At 35.7% G+C, this 13750-nt stretch overlaps 1 protein-coding gene across 9 annotated transcripts in view; it reads left to right on the top strand.

Annotated features, from left to right (window-relative positions):
* The window catches only part of PTPN13 (protein tyrosine phosphatase non-receptor type 13), a 228831-nt gene that overhangs the window by 131270 nt on the left and 83811 nt on the right, over window positions 1-13750 (top strand). For all 9 annotated transcript variants that reach the window (XM_040479058.1, XM_040479028.1, XM_040479075.1 and 6 more), the window contains 2 exons: window positions 9951-10046; window positions 10661-10754. In XM_040479058.1, the coding sequence (XP_040334992.1) occupies window positions 9951-10046; window positions 10661-10754 (190 nt within the window). The remainder of the gene's footprint in view (window positions 1-9950; window positions 10047-10660; window positions 10755-13750) is intronic.

Here is a 13750-nt window from a genome sequence, read left to right as displayed (position 1 = left end):
ATCTGACGTATTAGCTGTGGTGGGTAGGCCAGGTGCACGGGGGCAGGAGGGGCAGGCTTAGCTCGTTTCTCCTTAGGTGATCCACTTCAGGAGGGGCCCTGTGGCAGCGGGAGGGAGTCAGACCCGCTGCCGGAGGGGTGGCTCCACAGAAGCACAACATTGGGTGTTTGCACGGAGCAAGCAAGTTCCCTGGCAGGAACTGGTTCCCTTTGGGATTTTGGCTGGGGGATAGACGAGGGAGATGGCGCTGGCAAGCGCCTTTGTTCCCCGCCAAACTGAGCTCTGTCCTCCAGGGGCTCAGCAGCTCTCCCTCCCTTTGTCCTCCAGCCTTCCCGCTTTCTGAGCAGAGCTGTTAACTTATGACCTCCCAGATGCTAAGTCCCGCTTGCTGTCGGAACACACTCCGTCCAGCCCCTCCGCTTTTGCCAGCCAGACTCGGGGCTCTGCTTGGCCAGCGGGCCGCCCCTCTGCCCCGGCTTCCTCCCGCCAGTCTGTGGAGCGCGCACCGCATCTCCACCCTTCCTACCCTCTTCCTTGGGCCTCTCATCTGCACTTGGCTCCTGAGACTCCGTTCTGCTAGTCTTCTGGCGGTTTCCTGGGTTATTTAGGCAGGTGTGGGTAAATCTAAGTGATCAGCAGGACACGCAGTGAGCCCAGCATCGTCCTACGCCGCTATCTTCCCAGGATCCCCCTGTTTGCTTTATTCTTTTCACTTTTTCACCTCAGTATAGGACTATCCTAATCTACTTATTTCTTCTTCCTTGTTCCTGGTATCTTTTTTCTACCACATTACTCCATCTCAATATCTGAGAAATTGTATGTTTTCTAATAGAAGTATCTGTCACCATCTCTCTTGTTTGTAATTACCACACACTCCCTATCTAACATTGCCTTGTGAGTTGGCAACACATTCCTGATTATGAGAGATTGACTTGGAACCAGTACTGTGAGTATAGTATGAACAGCACTCCACCCCCTGGGTGGGGACCATGAATACCATTTTGCTTCCAACAGTTAAAACTCCTCTATATTCTGTATAAATACTGGAAAAGGACATGAAGAATAGATATAAGTAAGTCCTTCAAAGGTGACTGTGGTTAAATGTTACTATTTAAGGAGTTTTAAGTCAATCTACTATACATCAACCTTAAATATTGCTTAAAAGACAATATTGTGACCTCTGGTCTAGCCTAGTTTTGCTGTTCTGTGACTGCCTTGTGAATGCAGCTTAAACTCTGTGTTGTGCAACTAGAATATGTAAGCACTGAAGTATGTGAGCCTGTTCTTATTATTGAGGCACCTTAATGTTTCATTTTCATGAGAAGATTGAATTTGAAAGTTCATACATTTTTATAGTTGCATTTTAGAAAAGCAAGGGGATGGATTTATAAATATTACAGTTCACCATGTAGGATACTTCTAGTGACATGTTCTAAGGGAGAAATTTTTTTCAAAAATTATCTCTCCTCTAAAATCCAAACTGTTCAGTTTTTATTTCTTCGCCTTATTTCCCTTTGAAAATAAAAAAAGATATGATTGAGTTGTTATTTGGATTACTTCATGAACTAAAATAATTTAATATTCAGTTTCTGTTTCACTCATATCAGTTCCACAAAAGTAAATATGAATAATCAGGGATTTTAGGTGATATTGGTCAAATATCACATGTATTTCAGAATTGATAACTCTATTATTCTACCAAGATGCAAATATATTTTGTATCTCTGAAGAACACACTATTACAGACGGAATCAACATCTTAGACAGAAAGAATGAAGTGCCTGCTATATTTCTAGGACTAAATTTTAAAGACATTTGTATTTTAGACCAGCATTGTCCAATAGAACTTCTTCAGTGGAGGAAATGTTCTATATCTACAAAGTCCCAACTCAGTAGTTACAAGCCACATGTGACAGTTGAGCACTTACATTGTGGTGGCTAGTGCCACTGAGGAACTGAATATTTTATTTACATTTACATAGCTACATATGGCTAGTGGCTGCCATATTAAAATAGTACAGCTTCAGACCATTCTCATATAAAGTTAGTCCAGTATAAAATACCAGTATTCAAATGAGAGAAGATTTGGTTTGAGAAATACTTGGGAAGGAGAATAGACAATTTACTTCCGTTCTTTAGATTTATCCAAGTAGAAAGAATGAAATTGCATTTAAAACACTAAAGAAAGTGAATGGTGAAACAAATACAAACTTTCCAGTATCTGTATTCATAGTAACATAATATTGATTTTGGAGTCTAAAGAAATCATAGGCTATTTTATCAGAGATTAGGGACCTAATTTAAATTGAACTGATACATAATTAACATATACCCAGTTTGGCTTTGGCATAGATACCTGAGAAGCATGGATTGATGTGTTTTAAGAAAGATTTAAGATGCATCATACTAGCAACGGTATCATAGCAATTTTTGAGACCTAGCAATTTAAATCTCTGAAATATTTCTTCGTTCCATCCCAATCTCAATTCCTTGCTCCCATGGACTATGGAAATAGCTTTCTAAATTGCTATTTCAACTACCAGTTACGTCTTCCATTTTCCTGCAACACAAATCTGAATAATTTTTTCTCTGCCTCAGCCATGAACTTGTCATCATCTGAACAGGGTAAAATTCTAGCTCCTTAGATCATGTCTCTCCAGTCTCATCCTTTAGCATTTCCCATCTCACACCCCACTCCAATACGTGGTGCATTCTCTCAGTCTGTCCCTCTGTCTTCCCCTCTTTTCCTCCCTCCAGCCAATTGTTGTCATTGCCAATTGTCATTTCCATGCCTTTATTCATACAGCTTTCTGCCTCAAGACTATCAAAGCTTTCAGGCATTTCTGGTTCAGGAAGCTTTCTCTCACCTTCCCAGTTTAGGATGATGGCCTCATTTTCATTGAAATTATTTGTTTTAAGGAGCTTGTTTCTCCTCCTATAGATATCAGAAATTTGACATAGTCTAATCCATAACTGTATCCTTAGTATCTACCACTATATCCTACATGATACTGTTTATTAATCTAAACTGAATATTGCAATGTAGCTATTAATATTAAATATTCGGCATGTGCTGTTTCAGATATGTGATACAACAATATTCTCTGATGAATTATGCATAGTGAGCAGAAATCCTTCTTCTCCTGTGTTTTATCCAACTTCAAGAGAAGTCATAACCTGACCAACCAAGAGTAAAGGCAATCAATTTCCTTTAGAACTCTATACTGTTCATTTGAAAGATTTAGAATGGGCAATAAAGTCATAACACGGGATCCTGGAGGATGCTAGAGGAGTGGCATAGCCAACCCAGATGCAAGACACAGCCTACATTGGTGGCCACTACATTGCACAAGTCTCCTGTGAGGGAATGTGTTTTTACCATTCCTGCTTTGCACAAATTTTACATCTCTAAAGTAATTTATAGTTCACAGAGCATTCTCCTATGTATCTTTCCTCAATTACATATGTTTATATTTGCATCAGTTCTGTTCCTCCTGTTAACAAAAATTTTTGACTTTGTCTAGCTCTCAATGGGTTTTAGAACATGGTTTGTTCATAGATCATGTAGTATGGTATATGAATACAGTGGACTCTAGTGAACATATAAAAGGTATAATCTTTAATCTCTAAAAATTACTCCCTTGAAAAGAAAGCATAAAGAAAAACATTTCATACATGAAAACATAGTATCATTATTTTGGTTTCTCTGTTTATTTGAAAACTGAAATATTTTGTCAGGGCTAATAACCTTAAAAATGCAGGGTTTGAAAAATTGTTATAATTCTTTAATTCCTGATGCTGCACTTGTCTGAGTCTCTCTTTCTGCATGTTACATGTCTGAGCTTGAATATGTGTCACTTGTAAATGATGTTTTTAGATTACAGTTTGTGCTGGTTTAGGTTCATTTTAATGTGAAGATTATAGATTTGAATGTTTCATCTGAAATAGCTTTATGTAAGCTCAGAACATTATGCAAATCATAATACCCTAAATATTAAAAGTATAGTGTTCATGATCATTTCCCACAACTTTATATGTTTAAAGTATTAAGTGTGAAAATAAAATTTTAACTGAAGTGTTAAGTATTGGTGCAAATTGGAACTCTTAGTTGTCAAGAACTTATGGCTAAATGCTCTAGCCTATTGAAAAGCTGCTCTTCATTGGTACTATATAAGTAGAGTCAATAGGATATTAGAGTTGGAGTGAATTTTGTTTAAAGGATCAGATTACAGGGGCGCTGAGTGGCTCAGTTGGTTAAGCATCCAACTTCGGCTCATGTTATGATCTCATGGTTCATTGGTTCAAGCCCCATGTCAGCCTCTTGAGTTGACAGCCTGGAGCCTTCAGATTCTGTGTCTCCCTCTCTGTCTCTCTTTCCTTCCCCCACGTGTGCACACATGCTCTCTCTCTGTCTCTCTATCAAACATAAATAAACATTAAAAAACTTTTTTAAATAAAAAAATAATCAGATTTCAGCTAAAGAATAATAAAATATTTGTCAGATTTTCATATCTTGTATTCTTACAAGAAATAGTATACTCTTAATTATGGTAAAACAGTACTAGAAACTAAAAGATGTCTTCAATTGTCAGAGTATGTATGATTACTGAATCTCTATAACTAGACCTCTCTCCAAATGTTAATTCATTAAGTCATCCTTCTGTAGAACCTTCTGTAGAACCCTCACCACTGTTCTACTAAATGTAGGTTCTTTCCTAAAACTTCATTTTCCACATCTAAAAACTAAGTACTCAGGGAATCAAAGAGAAGGAAATCAGTAAAATGTGGAATAATCATGACCCTAAATGGACCCTGGTACACTGATTTGTTCAGTATAGGTTTCATTTAAATGTTTACTGAGAAATTTGCAAACCAACAAATTAATCTAATTTTTATCCCACAAAAGCCAAATATAGTTCTGCAATTATAATGGTGAAGGCTTAAACTTTTGCTATATATTTCAGTGAAAGTGGCCATATGTGCATTTTATAAAATGCCTATTTGGTTTTCTTAATTTAAATTTTAGTTAACATACAGTGCAATATTGGTTTCAGTAGAATTCAGTCATTCTTCACTTACATACAACACCCAGTGCCCATCACAAGTACCCTCCTTAATGCCCATCACCCATGTAGCCCCCCTGTCACCCACCTCCCTCCATCAAGTTTGTTCACTATTGTTAAGAGTCTCTCATGGTTTGTTTCCCTATCTCCTCTTTCCATCCCCCACCTTCCCAGTCATCTATTTTGTTTCTTAAATTCCACATATGAGTAAAATCATATGGTATTTGTCTTTTTCTGATTGGCTTATCCCACTTAGCATAATACATTCTAGCTCCATCCACATCATTGCAAATGGGAAGATTTCATTGTTTTTGATGGCTGAGTAAGATTCCATTGTGTGTGTGTGTGTGTGTGTGTGTGTGTGTGTGTGTGTGTGTGTGTGTATACATGACATCTTCTTTATCCATTCATCAATTGGTGGACATTTGGGCTCTTTCCATAGTTTGGCTATTGTTGATAGTGCTGCTATCATGTACCCCTATATGTTGATAGGGTGCATGTACCCCTTCAAATCTGTATTTTTGTATACTTTAAGTAAATAACTAATAGTGCAATTGCTGGATTGTTCTATTTTTAGTTATTTGAGGAACCTTCATACTCTTCCTAAGAGCGGCTGCACCAGTTTGCATTCCCACCAACAGTGCAAGAGCGTTCCTCTTTCTCTGCATCCTCACCAACATCTGTTGTTTCTTGTGGTGTTAATTTTAGCCATTCTGACAAGTGTGAGGTGGTATCTCATCGTAGTTTTGATTTGTATTTCCCTGATGATGAGTGATGTTGAGCATCTTTTCATGTGTCTGTTAGCCATCTGAATGTCTTGAATATTCTTTTTTTTTTTTAATTTTTTTTTTCAACGTTTATTTATTTTTGGGACAGAGAGAGACAGAGCATGAACGGGGGAGGGGCAGAGAGAGAGGGAGACACAGAATCGGAAACAGGCTCCAGGCTCCGAGCCGTCAGCCCAGAGCCCGACGCGGGGCTCGAACTCACGGACCGCAAGATCGTGACCTGGCTGAAGTCGGACGCTTAACCGACTGCGCCACCCAGGCGCCCCATGAATGTCTTGAATATTCTTAATAGGTCCACTGCACATCATTCAAGAATGTTGGCATTCATAAAACTTTGTAGTATACTATATAAATACTAAGGAGCATTTCTTTGTTTAAAAACATAGTCTGACACTTTTTAATTAAAATAACAATTACCAGGTTGTATTGATCTGGGTATGTGATGATTTATTATACTCTCTGTTTTTGTGTCTGTGTAGAAGTTTTCACAATAAAAAAGCTGGGTTTTTTTTTCTTTTTTAATCACTCAGTTAATACCACTTTCCTGGGATCTAGGACAAATCTAAAGTGCTTAAATTATACATTTAAATGTAGATAGAAAACATGTCTGTGGTATATGGATCCTTCAAAAAGAAAGTTGTCAATAATGTTAGGACACCTCATGGATAATTAGGGATTAACCTTCTTCTGCAGATCAGAATAGAGGACAAAAGCTGCTCTGGAACTAGTTAGTGTCTACTGGATGCCTTCAAGTAGGTTGTCTCAGAAAGCCAAGCCATGTTCCTATCAGATCATGTGATTTGTAAGCATGCAAAATGTGCCTCTCCATATACACCAATGCAAGATATACTCTTGGTAAAGAATATGTTTGTAATAATTTATGTTTGTAGTGAATTTTATAATAATTCCTGAAATGATTGAATTTATTATTTAATTCAGAAATAGAAAGCCTATATTTACAAAGGCTAGCCTTTCTCATAAGCATGACTGAGGAGTGAATGTTGCCTGGAACTTTAATCTGACCATGCCATTACATGAAAGGAACATGGCTAGCAGCATTATAAAAGATACATTCCAGAATGAGAAGCTTACAAAAGAGATTCCTACACTCTAATTAACATAGGCTCCCCATTCCTACCCCAGTCCTAGAAGAAAACAAGGAAGTCTTCCCATCCCCTAGTAGTGCTGCAAAACTAGCCATCGATCGCATGTTTCTGAAGTGCTAGTGCCCCATTACTATAAAGCAATAAAGGATCATAAGGCAGTGCCCACCCTCCCCTGAACGTGTGGTGCTGATAACATTTGCAGACCAATACCTCATCAAGGGGAAATGATTTGTTGTTATACTTTTAGAAGGGGATAATCAACATTGTATTAATTTGTCTCACACAAGGAACCCAAGAATTATAAAAAGGAAAAGGAATATGGACACATGAAATAATATAAGAACAATTATAAAGCACCACCAAAGAATGGAAATTTTAATGAAGATGTATTTGCTGTCCTACAGCCACTTGGCAGAAATAGTTATAAAACAATAAATTCATTCAATGTGGGGTATGAAATTGTTATTGTATGGCATAACATCTAAGTGACTGAAGTTCTCTGTCTACTAAGTAGGCATATTGCAACTTCGTATCTTTCTTTGTAAAGTAAAAACAGTATTGCCTCTGTACTTTTGAGTCCACTCCTTGGCCTTGTTCGTTCTATTTACTGTGCTGTGTACATCGCAATGCCAGGTTTGTAATTTGTTCAAGTTACCTTGGAAAAATCCCTCAGAAGTTTAACATGGGGATTCTATAACAATACAACAAAAAGTTTGTTAGTGCCCCTTGAAAATAGCAGTTCTTCTTAAGTAACCATTTAACTATGTTCATTACATTTAAATAGAATTAAACAAAACCATTGTTTGATGTCTTCTACAATCTTTTCAAATCACATTTATCTTAAACCAGAGGAGTTTTTTAAAAATTATCTTATTTACTGTAAGACTTCCTTGTGGTAGAATGGAATCATTTTTTAGAAGCACTGGTAAATATTTGGATTTTCAACCCTAAAACCCTTTCCACTAATTATAGTATTATTTAATACTCATTTTCAGTGTGTATAAAGCTAAACAAAGTAGGGGTCTTCTATATTATGCCTACTGTTCCAGGTAAACATTGGCACAAGACAATGTGCAACTTCATCTCCATCAAGCCCACGGCCATTTTTACTTCTACTCTTCTCACTTCTTTAAAGTTTTGCCTCAGCATGACCTCCCGATCCTGCCAGCACATCATTTCTGTCCTGGTTCTGTGATGCCATTTGACTATTTCATTCATTTATCCATCTCTTTTTCCATCAACAATCTCTAGTGAACACCTTGCAGCACAGGAATAATTCATTCTGCAAAGTTCCTGTTCTCAAGCTTGCAAACTAGTAAAAAAAGAATCCCTCACATGTCTCCATTGTGTGCTGTCACACATCCCATGTCTCCCCTCAGTTTCCAGGAGTTTCCCATGGTTTTCCTTCTCTACTGCCAAGAAAAAGCCACAAAACCATTCTGATTGGTTCCAATAAAATTCATGCATTCTAGCCTAATCTATACTCTCATGGCTACATAAAGGGTGTCATGTGGTTTTTACTGACTCTTATCAGTAAATTCTTCATAGCAGAATTTCTTTACTCTTCTCAAGCTCCCGGCCACTGATTCCCAGGAGTAATGCACTTTTTCGTTACCAGGAGTAAGGCAACTTCTGATATGAGTATCCTGGATTCCTTCTATATTTTCACTCTTTCCCTGTTCATCATTTCTTTCTCTTATGAAGAAAAGGTTCTTCCTCCTTGCCAAACTGACCATCCATGTATGTTGGGGTGTTTTTCCATTTCCTGTCTCCTTCAGCACATTTTTTCATCAATTTTCCCCACTATCATTTGCAATTTCAGTCTTTCCCAATCTGCAGGCTTATTATCCACTGATTAACATCGTGCTCAGACGTTCCAATCTGCCACAAAGATTCAGATAACTCATTCAGTCAAATTTTTTTTTTACATTGAGTTTTTAAAGCCCTATTTAAATGTATTTTTGTATGTTTTGGGGAGTGGGTGGAGAGAGGTTTGTAGTTTCCATCTAATTCTAACAAGTGTATCTGTGACTTCACAATATGAAGAGCCACTGCTATAAATGTAGTCAGAGACCAGGTTGTTAAAGGCTTTGAATATCAAGCTAAGGAGTTTATAAACTGTATTTTGAAACTTTAAGAGATGATAGCAATATGTCTAGATTTTTATTTCTGGAAAGTTCACTCTCTGTAATGTGAATCATAATATGAAATGGGTAAGATTGCAGAAGAGGGAATCTAGGATACATGAAGTAGTCTAGACATGAGATGAACAGTGATCTATGACTGTGAGTACGAAGAAGAGAAATGAATTAGAAACATTTAGAAGATAGAATTTTTATTTTAATGTGGTCCTACCCACCTTATACAGGGCACACACTGCACAACCCCACAAAGTACCCCCCACACACACACACAACACACTCCCAATGCTTATTCATCTCATTCTGGTAGATCTAAACATCCTGTCTTCAATTAAGTATTTTTGTCCTTAAACATTTTAAGTTATTTGAGCTTGGGACTGTGTCTTTGGGTTTTCTATTCCTTTATAGCATGTAACACAGAGAATTACACATAGTGACCTTTCAAAAACTGCTTAATGATGATGTTTATATAACATCCACTGTGTTCTAAAAGCTTTGCATATATCACTTCATCTGATGCAACAACACTACTAGGTGTACACTATTATTATACCCCCTTTTCAGCTGAAGATGAGTCACAGGAAGCTTCAGTTACCTTCTTAAGGTGTCACACACCTGGCAAGTAGTGAGCTGAGATTCAAACCCAGGCAATCTGGTGTCAGAGTCCAGGTTCTTAACCAGTATGCTAACCTGCCTCAAAATTGGAATCACGTTGTTTGAGTATCATCCAGCAATTGGTAAATTTAAAGCAATACATAAAATGTTCTAGTCTCATAAGAGTAAATGTAATATCTGATTTGTGTGGAACAGAAATGGATTTGCTTTCTAATGTTTTTCTTTTAATTCTTTTAGAACCAATTCGAAGATATAAAACTTACCACAGTGATATCTTTAGTACTTCCAGTGAAAGTCCATCTATTATTTCCTCTGAATCAGATTTCCGACAAGGTGAGAGGCATCTGAATAACCAAAATGTTTTTAAGAATCCATGAATTTTCAGGGGCACCTGGGTGGCTCAGTCAGTTGAGCGTACGACTTCGGCTCAGGTCATGATCTTGCAGTCCGTGAGTTCGAGCCCTGCGTTGGGCTCTGTGCTGACAGCTCAGAGCCTGGAGCCTGTTTCAGATTTTGTATCTCCCTCTCTCTGACCCTCCCCTGTTCATGCTCTGTCTCTCTGTGTCTCAAAAATAAATAAACGTTAAAAAAAATTATTATTCTTTTTCAGTAGTTCTTCTTATTCAGTAGTGTTAAGATATAAGGTATCAAAAGAATAATTTTATATGAAATTTAAAAATTATAAAAAGCTGCCAGTTACTCATTTTAACAGTATTATAGGAACTTAATAGCAGTTTCATCAAATAACAATATAGTCATTTTCATAATAGGAAATAATTCACTGTCTTCAAAAATAACTTACCTCTGAAGAGTTTAATGACATTATCATTAATTTGGTGATATGAATATAATTTGTAAAAATTATCTTACGTATCTGCTCAGTGTTTTAGTTTTAAATAAGTTACTCTATATTTTTATTACCTGTGTTATTTTTTTTCATTCTTTAGTACGAAAAAGTGAAGCTTCAAAAAGGTTTGAGTCCGACAGTGGTCTCCCAGGGCTGGATGAAACCCCAGGTCAAGGCCCATCACAGAGACCAAGGTATGTGATAGGAAAAATAGTAATATATTTCCAGTGACACGTGGGTTTTTTTTCTTTATTAGAATCAAGGAGAATTTTTGAAAATTATCCTTTTTTCTCTATTTTCTCCATTTTCCCTTTCCCTCCTCTTTTTAATTCTTGGAAATTCATTTAATTATGTGAAAGACATTGTAGTAATTTGAGTTGTTGCATCTTTTAAAATGAGAATTGGCTCTGATTATTTATAGTCTGTGTTTGAAATTAAAATTGTTAATATGAATATAAAATCATTTATTAACAGGAAGTTCAGAAGGCATGGCATTAAGCATCTGTGAGAAGATAGTAAACCTTGATTTCTAAGACAATAATTTCTCTTTTGAAAGGTTGAATAGGCTCCACAAGCAGATTTTCAGGGAGTATTATTTGTTGAATGAATAATGAATAGGTTACTACTAAATAACCTATTATGTAAAAAGTTAATTATTCACTACATATCTACTTGCTTACAAGAGGTTAACTTGTGTTTTTTTGTTTTTGTTTTTGTTTTTAACTTGTGTTTTTTTTAAGTCCAGTTTGGGCTGTTTAGAGTTCATTTTCATACTGAAATGGTCGACTTTCTAATAAGGTGTTAGGTATTATTTATGTGTTGGGCTTAGGATGGTAGTATCATAGCTGTATATTGATTTACTTTGTTTAAAGCAAAAAGTATCAAACCAGTAGTGAATATATTGCTGTGTATCCTTTTCACATGTGCACAGTTCCCTTACATGAATAAAGCATATTGTTAATGTTAAACATTGATTTGAAATTTATAAAAAGGTTGCTTTAGAATTTACTTAGAAACCATGCAAATCCTTTTAAATTTGATATCTGTTTGTTTAGTTCAAGTGCCGCCATATACAAAAGAATCATTTGGAGATTAACAGAAACTTGCCCGTAAGTTAATTAATTCTGGTAGACATTGTTTCACACCCGTAAACTATTAATAGACCAGGTAACCCTAGCCATGTGATTAAAGCAGACAATTTATCTAGGGTTTAGAATCCAAGCAATTAATTACATTGCACTAAAGTAATTCCTTTCAACATTCCATTTTTTATTAAATTTATGTCTTTTTCTCTTCTCTCTTATGCTTTTTTAAGATAGTCCATGATACTTTATTTACTTTGAGGAAAGCTCTAATAAGTATTCATTTACCTAAAGCTGTGTTCTATTTGCGTAATAGAATTTTATATTAATAAGACCCCATTGTGGTGAGACCCTGACTTAGTAATTTTGAACAAAGAGGTAAGAGACAAAAAGATTTATGATTGGTATTATACATTTTCTTAAAGACACAAAAGCATTTGGAGATGAACAGCAGTAAGAAGCAAATATTGAAATGCACTAAGCTCTATGATGAATTGAGGGAGTCACTCCTATCTATATATTTAATTTGGAGAAAATTTATATTAATAGTATGATGCCCTTTAGGTTGATGAAAAGCATGAGTAAAGATAACAACTGGAGAATTATTAAGCTTATGATTTAAAAATTAATTGATTTTATAGTTCATTTGTTAGTTATTTAAAAATATATTCCTCCAAATAAAATTAAGTCATTTTGTGAGCCTTATTTCAATTTTCTTGGTGAGTTACCTCAAAAGATTATGAGAGAACCTTAGTTCTGACTGATTTTATTTTTAGGGGATGTTAATTTTAAGACCACTTTAGCTTATAAAATTGTGTTCTAATGATAAACTATCTTTTAGTTCATACTTTAAGAGGAGAAAAAAACTCCATGTAACATCCATAGCATCTCCATTAGATGAAAACATAATAAAAAATATTTCAAGAAGTAGATTGTTAAGTCTGTATATATTAAACTTGATGTAATATGCTAAACTCAACTTCTTTTAGACAAGTCTCACCCTCTTTTTCTGCCCACAGGAAAACACATTAACTAAAATACTCTAAATTCCTTATTCAAGCACAGAATTTTCTGAATGTATACAATGGTTTCTGATAACATCCTTAGCATGCTGGCACACAAGTAGGAGGTCCTGTTTTGTTCTTTAGGTCATATATTTGTGAGATCTATAAATAGTATTGTATTTTGACATGTTGCTTGCTTCTTTATAAAAATTTCCATTCCCTTTAGCTAGAATTAAATGGAAAAACAGATCCAGGCAGTCTATTGATTTGTATCGTAAAGGGTGAGGGGAAATTAACAGGAAACTATGAGTCAGATGCAGCAGAATGAGTAATTTTTTGATTCTGAGTTATCAAAAGTGTCTTTCAGTGACCAAAAAGGATATTCAAAGCTATTTTCCAAAGAACATCTCTAAGTTTTTTCTGTTAACTTACAAAGTTCAGTTTATACGTAGTACAATTCCCATGGCTTCTGAACCTATCTGTTTGACAAGGTAGCCTGTTTTTCTGACTTAAAACAACCTGTTTATTCATTCCTAAATGATCCAGATTTTCTTAGTTTTGTTCTTTTGTTTGCTTTCTCTTTATTTTTGTTTTATTTTGGGTTTGTTGTTGTTGTTTTTGGTTTTGTTTTTTTTTTTTTTTTTTTGGTCTCAAACTTTTTAGCCTTTATGGAAACTTCAACCAGATATTGTGTTGAGAGAGATTAAATGATAATTAGTCATTTTGGCTACCTGTTTGTAGCTGTGGTATAAAATAATTTGAACAAGAAGGCGAATATAGTTGATGAAAATAACAGGTGTGAGTTAAAATGTCTAGATTCAAATTCTTATTATTATACTTGACCCCCTTAAGTGAGAGAGCCATAATATTATATTCTGTCATTTGCTCAAGAAATGATTCCTGTGAACCTACCATGTACTAGCAACTTTTAGGTACTGGAGATAAAGCCATGAACAAGACCATAAAAAAAAAAAAAAATCAGATAATGATGGTGCTTTGAAGAAAAATAAAGCATGCTAAGGGGATAGAGAGTGCACATAGAAGGAAACCATAAACAAAATGAAAAGTCAACCTATTGAATGGGAGAAAATATTTATATGAAAA

Source organism: Herpailurus yagouaroundi, unplaced genomic scaffold, assembly GCF_014898765.1.
Source record: "Herpailurus yagouaroundi ecotype Mexico unplaced genomic scaffold, PumYag 28, whole genome shotgun sequence".
Taxonomy (NCBI): Eukaryota; Metazoa; Chordata; class Mammalia; order Carnivora; family Felidae; genus Herpailurus; species Herpailurus yagouaroundi.
The sequence above is the reverse complement of the archived record's forward strand: the minus strand, read 5'-3'. Positions and strand labels throughout refer to the sequence as shown.